Genomic DNA, 14738 nt, shown 5'->3' on the forward strand with positions numbered 1-14738 from the left:
GGCCTAATGCGGTTCTGACATTAGGAAAATTTACCAGAAAATAAGAAGTAAAAGCCTTTTTCTGTCCTTGCGTTGTGTTGAGCCGTGTGTGAGGACACCTCGGAAACTTTAAAGTGAAACTTTACTAGGATGCATGAATAAATTCCCGACTTGTTACAATGTAAGAAGCTTTACCTAACTAGTTAGTTACTTAGTACCCCTGGGCACTGTGCAAACTGGCCATTGGATTTTAGGGGCACTACCATCCCCTAGCACCATTCACAAAGTAAACCAATATTCAGGCTGATTAGATGGCCCACAGCCCACCAAATCAGCAGCCTGAACACGGCAATAGAAATCTTTTGTATAATTCCTTCTTTTAATGTTCACCAGGTGTTTTCTGAAAAGCTGGGAAAATATGTGCTGCAAGAGTCAATCTACCCTCAAGCCAGCAAGCAGTTTGATTGCATTGATTTTAGGCCAATAGTATTCCAATATATTAAACAACAATAGGTTTTTGTCCCAAGTCAATTGTCACTATTCCTTTCACATTACTGGAAGGGTCCTAAGGGGGCTCCCGGCAGCACGTTTCTCCTGGTCCCACACCAGTCCCCACTGTGCTCGGCACCATCTGCACTCCCTGTGTGCCGAGTAAATGACTTAGGAGGCAGGGACAACTTTAGGCTACATTGGCCTTTGCTGTGCAATTGCTTGGTGTTGTGACTTTGCACCAGCTACTCCTCCTAGTGTGAGCCCAATCTGTACCCTGACCTTCTATGCCGTAACCAACGTCAACTTGTCAGCTGCCTACCCTGACCTTCCATCAGTATACTGACGCTGCCTGTGGTGCATTTCAGGATCACATCTGACACTCTGGCTGTCTCCATAAAGAAGTCAACTTCTGCTGGTCCACCCTCTGATGGGATGGCCTTGGGGGCCATGACCTGGTGGCACATGTAGACACTAGGATTACTGACCCATCACCATCTGCTCTGACAAAGACCAGGTGCACGATTCTGCGAGTGGGTGGTCCCCCATCACCTACCAATAGGCAGATTGTAACACTGTAATGTGCTGACTTTCATTCAAAGTTTTCATTAATGTTTCAACAAAAGTGCATTCAAATCTATTGTGCAGCACCGAGGGACAGCTGAGGGAAACACAATTCAAGTCAATACAGAAATTCTTCGAATAACATGTTTGGAATGTTTTAAAGCTGTACACATTGTTGTGTCAAATTTATTTTATTTATTGGAACCTTGGTGGCCAGGAAAAGTAGGAGCAGCAGTTATGTGTCCCTGTGTTAGTGCACATCAGGCCCAAATAATTCTGCATGGAAGGAAAAGGGGAAAATGAGTTTTAACCGGCCCCTAAAACAAACCCCAGGTTGTAATATGAGGTGCAGTTCCTCATTTATGGGGCCTCACTATTGGCATTGAGCTTAGTATGAACAGGATGCAACATGCTTGTTCCCCCCATTTTGATGACTCCTGGTCTCTTTGCAGCAGGAGGACCCCTGGGGTTAAGATCTTAAAAAAAAAATTGAAGTTAAAAAAATAATTTAATTGAAAAAAAATGAAAGGACTCTTACCCGTATGTAAGATTAGAATATACAAACCTTTTAGTACAGTAAAGGGGAAATATTGGGTATTGCAGCACATGCAGGAGTGAGAGCAATAATTCAAAGGGCAATATTTAGGGGTAACTCTTACTGTGCTGTAAAGAATTTTACAATGTTATCCATTGACTTCTAAGCTTGAGACATTTAGAATACTTTTACTCAATGCAATGCAATCTCAGCTTTTACATTTTGCAAAAACTGACATTATGTTGTCTTTGTGTGCACTAAAATTCATTGCTGCAAATAGATGACAAAGCAGCATAAATTATGAGTCATAAAAGAAGAATAAATTATCATTGGATTCTGCAGGGTTTCTATTTAGGAAAATATAGATTTCCACATGTTAGCATGAGAGTATGAAACATGGGGGGAAATGCTGGGGAAGGGTTGGAGTTCTGCTAATTTGCTTTTCTCTTTATATTAACTTTCATGCAAACTGTTCCTCTCCCCACCACCACCATGTAACCCATAGGTGTTTCAGTGTAAAGGAAAGGGGGGAAGTAGTGACCTCCCGTGAATGGTCCTCTTTGTTCTGTCAGCAGAGATTCGTCACTGTAGTAAAAACGCCTTTTACTTTTATTTCTTAGAACAGGACAAGCAAATCTAATAAATGGGCTCCACTTTCATGCTACGTCACATTATTTCTATGGTGATAAATATTTTATGTATGTAGATCTTGCTTATGCTCACATCTCTTTATATTTTATATATTCCTTAGAAAATGATAGTAAAAGAAAAAAAAAGCTTCAATATTGCACGCTGTTTATCTTATTATAAGGTTAAAACTCCACTCCAGAAAGACACATAGGGAGATGTTTTATCTGCTAGAGATTTTAGCATTTAGTTCATACAGTTCTAAGATTTGCATTCTATTCTCTCCCTGCAGGAAATTTACCTCCGGGATTTTACTGTATGTTTGAGGATGGCAACTGTGGGTGGACGCTGGACCCTCACTCATCACTATGGCGGATCGGGAATCTGCAGGACTCCGAGGGTAATGCATCGACTACATGTATTGCTTTGTAGGGAGTTGTATAGGCAGGACAGGGGGTTCTTCAGATTTGTTACCTACCCTTCATTAAACCTGACCTCCTGTCTCCCCTTCAATTAATCTACCCTCCAGCCTCCGCTTCAGTTAATCTACCCTCCAATCTGCCTTTCCGTCTTGCACAATTGTACCTGCTTCTTTACTTGATTGAAATCGCTTTCTCTGCTTTCATTGCACACTGTGAGCTTCTCATAATGTGCATTAGAACCTGCATCAATCCACTCAGAACCAGCCTCATTTTCTGGCTGGGGGACTTTTAGCATCATCTAGCCCCCCTCCCCAGCCTGACTATCCCTGAACCCATTCCTTTCATTTAATTTCGATTATCGATCCTCAGCCCTGCATGTGGGCATTACCTGGGGTGGTCCGTATGCAGATGCAGCCAGCCTAGGACCACCTACTTCTTCAGATTCCCACCGATCAAAGCATTCTGATGCAGTGCTCCTGCAATGTGGGGTGATGTATTTAGGAAGCCATGTACAGCAGCCCTCTGATCCCTTCCAGCACTGATGATCTGGCTGCATTTATTAGAGAAGCACCAAGGCCCCATGGTGTCATCCCTGGGTCTATAATATGATATGGAATAAAAAAACAGATTTTATTTTAAAATGTCATATTGATGGAAGAATAAAGTTAGGTCAAGTCAAAAACAAAAAGATTTTAACGGGGTGGTGTTAGAACTCCTGTCAAGCTATAACTGATATCCGAGGTCCATTTCTGGTAACCCCTCAGTCCTGCTGCTAATGGTTTAGGCAGTAATAAAGTTTGAGAAATCTGCAATTCCGACACAGACGGGAAAATATTTATTTTTATTTGAAGGACATTTTCACTTTTGCAATTTTTTTTGCTTTTTTGGCTGAATCCAAAGGACAATCTGAGGGAATTCTGAATTTATGAGCATTGTAGGTTCTGGATATAATCAGTATGACATGATTTCTGTTCTCTTCTCTCTGTCCTGCAGATTCTGTACTCATCCTGAACACCAGAAACTCTCCGGTATTGCAGAGTTCAGTAATGACCAACGTGCTGTATCCATCGCCCCTGAAGAATGCCACCTGCGAGGTAAGTGACAAAGTGTTGGAGAAGTAGCACATAAAGGGTCCGACCACCCAACACAAACTTTATTATATAGAAACAGAACTTTAGTAGATCAATCAAATCACATAACTACCGGAGAAGCAACCTCTAAAGGTGCTTAAATCGAAGGAGGGTATCTACCGTTTCTGGTGTTGCCCTGGTAAGTGCTGCCCTCTTTCCCTTACTGTTATGATTCTCCTTCCCGAGGCCAATAAATGGCTTTGATGGGTCTAGAATGATCCTGGTCCTAAAATTTTCACAGCACTTTCAGATATCACGGCCAAGTTGGTGACCTGACTTGTTTCTGCTGCAGGTAAACAATTTACGTAGGTCACAGCCCCGCCTCTACCTGTGATTGGTCATTAAAAGAGACACATGCACAAAAATACATCCAAGCAATCCCTCTGCTCTCACACTCTTCAATCACTTTCCTTGTCATCCAATACCCATCCAATACACCTGACTGAACGCTCCCCTTCCTTTTACCAAAAACATGCCTGGTATTGACATCCCTACTGGCAAAGCAGCCCCTCTGGGTACAGGTGGGGGGGGGTCAAGTCAAAGAAGGGGACCTAAAATCCTACCCCTCGGCTGTAGCCTTGGTAGCAGCTACCCTGTTGCCCTTACTGTTCTGCTTCTGCCATTCTTATGTACCGGAAGGGGCCAAATTTATTTGCTGCATTAAGGTTTCATGAACACATAATCGCATTAATTACTGCATTTTTATATCCGCCTGGAGTTCAGCTTAAAAAAATGCGCTGTCTTTTATTTTCCACTCTTTGCCCGTTCTTGCTATCTTTAAATAAAAGTGACAACACTCGTACAGCAGTAATTTGCTCTAGAAATAAACCACAGGTAGCGGCAGCCATGAATAATATATAAAGTACAACTGGTTGTATAGAAAAATGCCGCAACAAGATTTTACACATATAAAAAAAAAAAGAGCTTTAATAATTAAATTTCACCCCCAGGGGCCCCTTTTGTTTCAGATGAAAAGATCTAAAATACGCTGTGAATCCATTCCCGTAAAAATACTTACTCCAGCTGCCCTCGTTGATTCATCAGCTTTTTCTGTGTACCTGTAATTAAACTGATACAGCTAACACAATACTTTTACCTGTCCCTTCGGGATTGTGTAATGTAAATATTGGCGGATGAGAGAACAACACGGTTCTAATTTCTGTGTGTGCCAGTAACTTGATGCAGCGGTTAGCGGTAAAAAGGGCTGGAACGGGATGGTTGGTGGAGGGAGCTTAAAGAGAATTTCCCATTGTGGTTCCTGAAATATATAAAGCAGAACTAAACCTGCAATTACTCCGCTGTCCCTGTTCCATCACAGGGCATTGCCATCTCCACATTCTTCACTCTTCCAGAAAAGGATCTTTGGCCATCTTGATTGGCCATGCTGGGATGAAGTAGCTCCCATGCAGGTGCAGGAGTTACTTCATTCCCAGGATGTGCAAGGGAACCCGGGATTGTTCGGTATTCCCCGGTACAAATGCTGAGCTGTGCATCCACAGCTGTGCCCATCTTCATCACTGGGTAACATTAGTGATAATTTTGGAAAACCAATAGAGAATAATTAGGTATTCCCATAAGATTGGTTGTTCTTGGGTTGTTGGCATCGGGTGCACATAGCTCATAGACATCAGACTTTAGATCACATATGAGCTGAGCCTTAAGCGGACTTCACCAATTTTCAAGGTGAGAGTTTGCTCTTCATTCTGCTAGTAAAGGTTGGGTATTGGGCAGGTCATCAAGGTCCTGCTTTTTGATAGCCAAGCAAGAGATTCATCCGCTCATGATGAAGCTTTAAATGGGCGCCAATATTGTATCACCGGAACTGGGAATAATGGGAGCAACAGACCAACCAATAACAGGACTCAACAGGTGCCATCAAAACTAGTCGTAATTGCTCCTCTAGTAGACAAGTCATTGGGACACAGCTGACCTTTTATGCATAGCACAGCCTCTCAACTTTTTTACCCCTGAAGAACCCTTGAAATAATCTACAGGTCAGAAGGAACCCCTGCTAAAAACTTTATTGGGGGTCATTTGGGGAAAAAAGCCTCTTAAATTGGTGGCCATTGGAAAGAGTAGTGGTGTCTAAAAGACCACCTTTATAGGCATCTGAAAAGATCATTAGTTGTGCAGTTGGCTCTACCAAGTGGTGTTGGTCACCAGAACTATGCAGGCATCATCAAATGGGAGATCAGTCCGCCAGAGCATGAGGAACCCCCAGCAGCATCTAAAGGAACCCTGATTGAGAATGGCTGCTCTACATGAATGGGAAAGGACATGGAAGTCAGCAGAAGAAAAAATTCAACACAGCTGTGGAACCTGGAGAGCGACGGTCTTTAATGTGTTGGTCTCCAAAGTAGGATTGGGCAGTGATTTCTTATTTCAGTGGCATAAAATGGCACAGGCTGCAGGAGAAGGGAGAATTCATTATCCTCTTTGCAGGAGGCACTTTTATAAGCAGTTTTATTTCAGTAACTTTAGGGTGGGTTAACTTGTCCTTTAATAACTGTGTGGATGGACAATCAATGAGATGGCAAGATGAAGTGAGATAAGATTGTAACAACATTATCTTTGTTTGTGCAAAGGATTAACGCTGCTTAAATTAAGATAAATGGCATTCTATTAGTATAATAATAAAATTAGATAAAAGAGGAGAATGGAAAAACAGATCTTTTTTTTTCTACATAAAATGTCAGGGTGGAAAGATCTCTCTCTTGAATCACAGACAATTGTTCATATGCCAGAGTTAACATTTTGGTAATTATTGTGATACATTTGTACTCCTTCAGCTTGAGCGGATGTGAGGGTGTATTAATCATCCATTAAATTCTTTTAAGGAGAAAAATTTGTAGAATGAAAAAGTTTTAAAAAGTTTATGCTACTAGCGTTTGTCTAGCTTTTAAACTTTTTAGAATTTTTTCATTCTACAAATATCTCTCCTTCAAAGAATTAAATGGGGTACACTATATGGCCAACTGTTTGTGGTCATCTGACCATCACATATATATAAGCTTGTAGGACATCCCATTATACAACCATGGCCATTCATTTGGAGTTGCCCGCACCTCTGCTATTTGTGGCGATATGGTCTGGCTTGGTATGGAAAGATTTTCCTCAAGATTTAGAAGTTTGTCCCTATTTAGCCAAGGATTTATTTTTAAGGTCCGAAGACATAGTTTGTAATCAGCATTCCAATTAATCCCAAAGGGGTTCCGTAAGGGTCGAGATCTGGGCTCTTTGCCCGAGTTTTACCACAGTGAACTCAGCAAATCATGTATTTGAGGAACTGGAATCGGAACTTGGCTTTGCCCACAGAGGCACAGTCATGCATCAACAGGAAGGAGTCTTCCCCCCATCCTTCTCATTTGTGGTGATAATGGCCTCCACTCTTTTATCAAGGCTTTTCTGAAGATTTTGGCCTTTGTCCCTATTTTGCCAAGGGAACATTTGTGAGGTCAAAGACTTGGCTTGTAATCAGTACTTCAATTCATCCAAAAAAAGGAAAGTGTTGAGCTCTTTGTCAGACATTTGAGTTTTTGACAGTGACCCCATCAAATCATGAACTTTTGGAGCTGGCTTTGTACAGGGGTGTGCAGTTGTGCTGTAATAGAAAGGGGTCTTCCCCTCATCCTTCTTAATTGTGGCAGCACGGTGGGTCAGTGATTGGCACTCTAGCCTTTGCAGGGTTCCAGATTTGAATCTCGGCCAGGACACTATCTGCATGGTGTTTGCAGGTTGTCCCCTGTGTTTGCGTGGGTTTCCTCTGGGTACTCTGGTTTCCTCCCACATTCCAAAAACATGCACTTAGGTTAATTGGCGTCCCCAAAAAACTGACATTAGACTGTATTAAAGACATATCACTATGGTAGGGATATTATATTGTGAGCTCCTTTGAGGGACAGCTGATGATTTGACAGTGGACTTTGTAAAGTGCTGTGTAACATGTCGGCGCTATATTAGTACTGAATAATAATAATACCAACAATAATAATAATAGTGGACTGCACTCTTTTAGCAAGGCTTTCCTCAAGATTTTGTAATTTGTGCCCATTTAGTCAATGGATCATTTCTAAGGTCAGAAGACCTGGCTTGTAATCAGCACTCCAATTCTTTCCAAAGGGGTTCCATAGGGTTGAGTTCTGGACTCTTTGATTGAGCTTTATGACAGTTAACTCATCAAATCAAAAATTTTTGGAACTAGCTTTGTCCACAGGGCACATTCATGCTGCAACAGAAAGTAGTATTCCCCCCACGCTACTCATTTGTGGCGATAACGGCCTCTACTCTTCTGTCAAGGCTTTCCTCAAGATTTTGGATTTTGCCCCCATTTGTCCAAGGGATTATTTGTAAAGTCAGAAGACCAGGTTTGTAATCCGCATTCCAATCAATCCCAAAGGGGTTTTGTAGGGTTGAGGTCTGGGCTCTTTGCCCTGGTTTACAACAGTGAAATCACCAAATTATGTATTTGTGGAACTGGCTTTGGACCTTAGCTTTGCCCACGGGGGCACAGTCATGCTTATGATCAGCACTCCAATTCATCCCAAATGTGTTCCATAGGGTTCAGCTCTTGACAGGACATTTGGGTTTTATGACGGTGAGTATTTTTGGAACTGGCTTTGTATACAGGGGCACAGTCATGCTGCAACAGAAAGTCTTCTTCATCCCAAATGTGTTCTGTAGGGTTGGGCTCTGGGCTCTTTGCCTGAGTTTTATTACAAGTGACTCACCAAATCATGAATTTTTGTGACGGGCTTTGTACACAGGGGCACAGTCATGCTGCAACATGAAGAAGTCTTCCATTGTATACTGATTCCAGTTCCCTTTACATAAAATCAGTCTAATTTAATGGTTTGTTAGTGCTCCTTGGCTATAAAGAGTGGACTCCATGGATAGATATCCACAAACTTTCAGTCATTTAATGTTGGTGGACTTCCATTGTTCAATGCAGGACTGTACAAATTAAGTGCTTATCTTTTTTTAACACCACCGGTGATTAGTGGGTCGGTTTGAAGTAAAGTACATGGACTATGGGTGCCCCTTGTGCTGATAGATGACATAATGGCATGAACTGTACAGACCCTCAAAAAGTGGTCATTGGAGGGTTGTTGGTAAAATCATCTTTCCAGTGCCAAAAATCAATGGCCAAATGGTGTTAGGACAATGGAAAATGGAAAATATTTAAAAACATCACTGATGTTAAATGCAACATTTAATGTATATTAAAAAGGCCACTTCTAATGAAACCACAAAGAATGGAAAATCAAAATGTTGACTGAAAGGCAGCAAAAATGTCTCCGATAAACACATGGGTGAATACAGCCAGAGAAAGTGCTTTATAAATGCCACAACAAGCATTTGATAGTAAGAAAGCAGCAAATATTTGGTGGCAGTAATAAATGGTTAGACTTTTCAAAGTGCTTTGGAAAACATAGCTTGCATTAGAATGTACTCACTCAATGTTAGGTATTATAAAAAGGTGCTTAATATACCAGATATATGGTTGTAGCTAAAGCTAAAAAGGATTTTTATGGCAGAACAGATTTTAGTGCTACATTTTTGGAACTGAAATGACTTGAAGCAGGACATGGTAAAAATCAGCATGGGGTAGGCTGAGTAATATACTATGCATACTGTATTTTTCATGCAAAACCTTTTTTTATATTAGGCTTTTAATAGAGTAGGAAGACATAAAAACCTCTTCAGGTGGATTTCCTATTTGTTTCCTGCTGGGGAGATAACCCTTTGCATCTCCTCTCCTATTCGAAAAGGTACTATACGAGGTCTGGCTATGGAATAATGAGATGTGTTTCTATCTCTATCACATAGCAGTGAGATGATTCTGATCGCTTGCCATGAATGTGTAAACTTCTCCAAACATGCAGGACAAACGCCACCCATCTCTGCCATTTAGTTGGTTGTCAGTCACCGTTTAATGCCGTTGTGTTTCCCCTCATGGGCTGAAATTGTGAGAAGTATAAAAGGTGAGCAACGCGTCAATTGGATATTCTTAGTAAAACTTTACACCAGAGCAAAAAGAGAGCGAGAAGGAAATTTGCGCTGACATTCTGCAGCAACTTGAGTTGGAGCCGAACCTTTTCCATAAAGTCATCACTTGGTGCCGAAACCCGGATCTTCCAGTATGATCCTGAAACCAAACCACAGTCACTGGAAACACCTTCATCACCAAGAACCAAAAAAGTCCAAATTCACAGCCATGTCATTGTGTTTTGTGACATGAAGGCGACATTTTGGCAGAATGGGTTCCAGAAGACACAACAGTGACCCAACATTATTATAAGGAAGACAAAGCTGAGAGAAAGAGTCAGGAAAAGACAGCAGAAATGTGGGAAATGGTTTCATTCTTCATCAGGACAATGCTCCTTCTCACACAGCACTTTCTGTGACCGACAAACACATTACTACGCTGGAACATCCTCCATATTCACCGGATTTGGCACCTTGGCACTCTTTTCTGTTTCCTAAATTTAAATCGGTGATTAAAGGAACACGCTTTGTGTCAATGGATGCAGGAAGGAAAAAAACATCAGAAACTGATCTGCTCGAAACCTTCCACCAGTGTGAAACAAGACGACATCGGTGCTTCATTGTGAATGGAGAGAATATTGAAGGGGACAAACATTAGAATTGTCGTATCAATAAATAAAAGTCAGTTATTATATCAGTTTCATTATTTCATACACAGATCTTTTATAAAGCAATAGCACAGGGCAGAATGTAGCGCATCATAACGACCAATCAGAAGCCACTTACCACTAATCTGACTTCTGTGTATGCGCATTATATTATGCATTGTGCGGCTTTACTGAATCTGTTGATTGTGACTTTTATTTATTGCCACGGCATGTTTACATTTTCAGGGCCTCGATGAACCATATGGGTACTGCTGAGTGTAATTAACGTTTAATTAGGAAAAGCATATGCCTGCCACTTTACAGCAGTACAGATACAAATGCATTGTGCTGTGTTGTTGAAGTTCAGTAGTAAATAGTAGGCATTACCTTAAATGAAGAGTACCTGTCATAGTAGTCTTTGCAGAGAAATGCTGCTGTTGAAATTGCACCAGCTTCCCCAAACTCCCTAATGTAGGAGCTTCCTAATATGTTAGAAAGGGAGATGTGTGTTGTGCACATGAAGAACAAATTCATCATTCCATTAAATACTTCCGAGTGCAGATACTTTCTTTTGCCTTTATTGCAGCACTCCTGATTTACTAAAGGAGAAGAGAATATTCAATTCATTTCGCTTAACAAAGCTGTGATTGCTCTAATTAATAGACATATGCAGGGCAAATGAAAAGGGGAGTTGGCATTTAATTCTTCGGAGTCTGCATGTCAGACAAGGCCATATTTTTTCCCTTGTGGCTTGTTCTTACAACAGTACATGCAACAATGCACTTTGGCCACGAATAATCCTCAGCCAGCAACCTGCAGAGAAAGGCCCTTGCTCTCTCTGGGGAAGCGGTGGTCTCTCTGCAAAAGTCTGAACAATGCTGAAAGATAGCTCTGCTCCTTGCTGAAAGTAGGGGGGGGGGGGGTGACTTTTGATCTTCTTGCAAAAGAAAGAGTCCTTTAGTGCAGCATGCTAGCAGAAGATGAGTTATTCTACTTAACACCTTTATCCTCTATAACTAATGCTTTTTTTTATTTCTTTGTAATAGACATGTTTTGTAAAATGTAGAAATTGATGGTTGATGGAGAAAACATTTTTCACTCTTCAGTTGCTTGACTCCCCACAAAGGAGCATTGAACAGAGCCGTGCAGAGAAATAAGATTACGTTCTGTCAACCAGTCACTAAGACGCCCGATTAAACTAGCGGTCAGGGTGGACAGGCGAGGTCAGAACGTGGCATGGAAAGGGTAAATAAGCCCAAGGCTATCTCCTCTCACTCAATGCTGCCCTGTAATTGCTGAGCTTAAGCAGAGCCTTAATTATCCCTAATGTGCGTGTCATTCTCTCTAATTGTATGGCATTTTGCTGCTAACAGACTGACAAATGAGGAAGTGCAGCAAATCAGCTCACTGGCTCGTGACCCCTTAGCTTAATCGCCACCAGTAATTAACAATGGGGCTACCCTATGATTGAAGAAGTTCTTACAACTGACTGGCAGGAGGTGAGATTAAAGAGGAGCTGTCATTGATATAATTAAGCCAGTCAAAGCTCGTGAGAAATCAAGATTATCTGTTCAAAATTAACCTGAGATGCTAATGCTATTTCTGAAGTGGTGTTCTTGAGGAGGAGGGCAAGGCAGCGAAACGCGTAGAACCCTCTTGTATCCAAGAAAACACAATAGTTTTAATTTTAAAAAGACTTGCAACTTATGTTATTGCTACTTTGGAACCATTGCCTCTACTGATTCATGAGCCAGGGCTGTGTACAATGATCCGATGAGGAAGGAACGATGGGTGAAGAGACAAATAGGCTACAAATACATAAAAGATGGTGCCCAGTTAATTTGCCAATATCCAAATTGAAAGAATGTCGTCTGTTTGGCTTTCCATTATAAACCCAGTGTATGGTGATTCTGAACTACTGGAGTTACGCAAAAGACATGCACCCTGAATTGTTACATTAAATATAAAAAAGTTTTTTTTAAACTATGCAGTTGCAGTGATGTCATTAGTCTGTTCGTAAAGCATAGGTTAAGTTTGGATAGTGTTAGGACAGGAAACAATGGGTTACCCAGGACTCGGAGTCTGCTTGACTCGCGGTCTTCACCAGAGCAACCTGCAAGGAGTAATGGGCTGGTAATCCTAGTGGCCACTGGGCTAATTTGCTGCTAGGGGAACACCAGGGCATGGCCCCAAGCTGGACAGACAGAAATTAGGTACTGGGTAGACTAAAATTGGGTCTGTGTAGACAGCTGCTAGAATCCAGATCAAGAAAGAATGAAGTTAGGGCAAGCAGCTGGTGGGAATTTCAGTCAGGATGGTGCATGTGGCTGGCAAGTATCATGGTAAGATGGTCCAAGGTCAGGGCTGGAGGCTAGCGAGGATCAAGGTGAATATGGGTCCAAGGTCAGGGTAGGAGGCTGTTGAGGATGACAATCAAGATGGTATGAGGTTGGCCAGTATCATGATCATGATGGTCCAAGGCCAGGGCAAGCGGATAGAGAGTATGAAGGCCTACATAGACTGAGGTCAGGGCAGGCAGCTGCTAGGAATCACTTTGAAGACTTGGAGAAGACATAAGACAAGAAGCAGGGTCATGGTCAAACATCTGGAAAGGCAATCTGGCAACGCACAGCTGAGTAAAGTTGCAGGTAACACATTGAGAATCCAGCAACAAGAGCCTAGAGCTGGAGAATCTTAAAAAGGGTTTCTAGGTGTGTGATTGGTACGTGTGTGCACATGTGCATGTTCATTCGTGAACACCTGTGCGCCAGTTAGTGCATATATGCAAAAGTCTATGACATAAAGTCTTGTGTCATGGATGTAGATAGCTTTACATTTGAAAGCGTAACAACTGAAGGGTGCCTCACAGGCAAAGGGGACAATGCAAGAGGATTGGTAACACATAGGCTGCATTCTTAGTAAATTTATTGGTCTCTAGTGAATGAATACGCTGTATGTATGTCACTGATTTTTGGTGAATCTACAGGTAGGTTATTAGTGACAGGACCAATAGGGAATTTAAGTATGATTCTTACATGTTCTCATTAACTGTACCACTATTATGCCTTTTTTTCAAGCTGCTGAGTGTTGCAGCTGCTACAATTACTTCCCAGAATAAAACTCAAGACCAAGCTGTCACTCCATCTCCAAACGGTCAATTAAGGGGTCTCATGGCTGGCAGCTTTTTTAATGAATTATCTATCCGTAGAGTTAGAAGAAGATGAATATCCACCCATCAGATCCTCCAGACAGACTGTACACATCTTGTGTATTTAACCAGATAAGCCTTTTTGCTCCAGCAATTAATAGCATTCTGTATCTTCTTGGTTTATAATGGCGCAGTCTGTGAATAATGGATGGGCCCATCCAAGGGAGAGGGTCTTCCTGCTGTCCCCATTCATCATCCTGATTTGTAATCACATCTGTATTATTTGCTGATGTCTAAACCTTAGGACGGTCCATTAGCCGAATACAAACAACGCAACAAACACCCAAATCCCCATTTTTTTTAATTGAACTTTTATAAAATGGATATGCTCTTTAAGAGCGGTAAATCTTACAGCTAAATGAATGAGGTTACGGCAATTTCACTGATCTTAATCGCCCTGTAAAAAAATAATAAAAAGAACAAAAATGACTTTATTTATGGAGAAAGTCTTGCAGAGTTGCACATGCAGTGTCCAAATTGTCATTAACGGATTACTAAGAATTAAAGTAATTTATCAAAGCATGACTTTATTACATTATACTCGCCAACTGCCAGCCTGTTGGGTTAATTTGTTTTTATGGTCCTATTACTGTTGTTTATGTTGTTGTTGGGATCCATTTTTCTTTGTAACCTGGTATTGAGATCTGAGCTCCAGGTAAGCAGTTATATGGCAGCCTATATGACCAATAAAGTCGAATTCCATTCAGCCTGGCTACTGATCTTTGCATCCTTGCCAGATGGCAAATAAACCTCCAGTTCAGTTCCTGGTATCCTAAATCTTTGATTTTCAATGAATGTATGTTCTGTACATCTATGCAATATAAGCACATTTACTTCAAGCTCCAACAGCAAAATTGTCTTACTATGACTCTTGATTTTTAGGGTTTTATGGTGTCCTCACCCACCTTACTGCAGTTCCGATCCTTCTTCTTCTCCTTACATGATATATTATATACTTCAAATGCAGCAAAAAATGTGTGCACCATCATCATGGGCACTGCAAGTGTGAAGAGGCTAGAACTTGGCAAAGAATACTTACCAATCAAACCCCCAAGAGATACAAGAAAGCTTAAAGTAGATGATCAAACTGTAAATACATATGTGTTGCCCATACCAGGAAGCCTGGTCCCTCTGTATCCCCGGGACATTAGT

At 41.4% G+C, this 14738-nt stretch overlaps 1 protein-coding gene across 1 annotated transcript in view; it reads left to right on the forward strand.

Moving 5' to 3' along the window:
* The window catches only part of ALK (ALK receptor tyrosine kinase), a 423979-nt gene that overhangs the window by 347626 nt on the left and 61615 nt on the right, over window positions 1-14738 (forward strand). Inside the window, exons 7-8 of the mRNA XM_072409969.1 lie at window positions 2487-2594; window positions 3610-3710. Of these exons, the coding sequence (XP_072266070.1) occupies window positions 2487-2594; window positions 3610-3710 (209 nt within the window). The remainder of the gene's footprint in view (window positions 1-2486; window positions 2595-3609; window positions 3711-14738) is intronic.

Source organism: Pyxicephalus adspersus, chromosome 4, assembly GCF_032062135.1.
Source record: "Pyxicephalus adspersus chromosome 4, UCB_Pads_2.0, whole genome shotgun sequence".
NCBI lineage: Eukaryota > Metazoa > Chordata > Amphibia > Anura > Pyxicephalidae > Pyxicephalus > Pyxicephalus adspersus.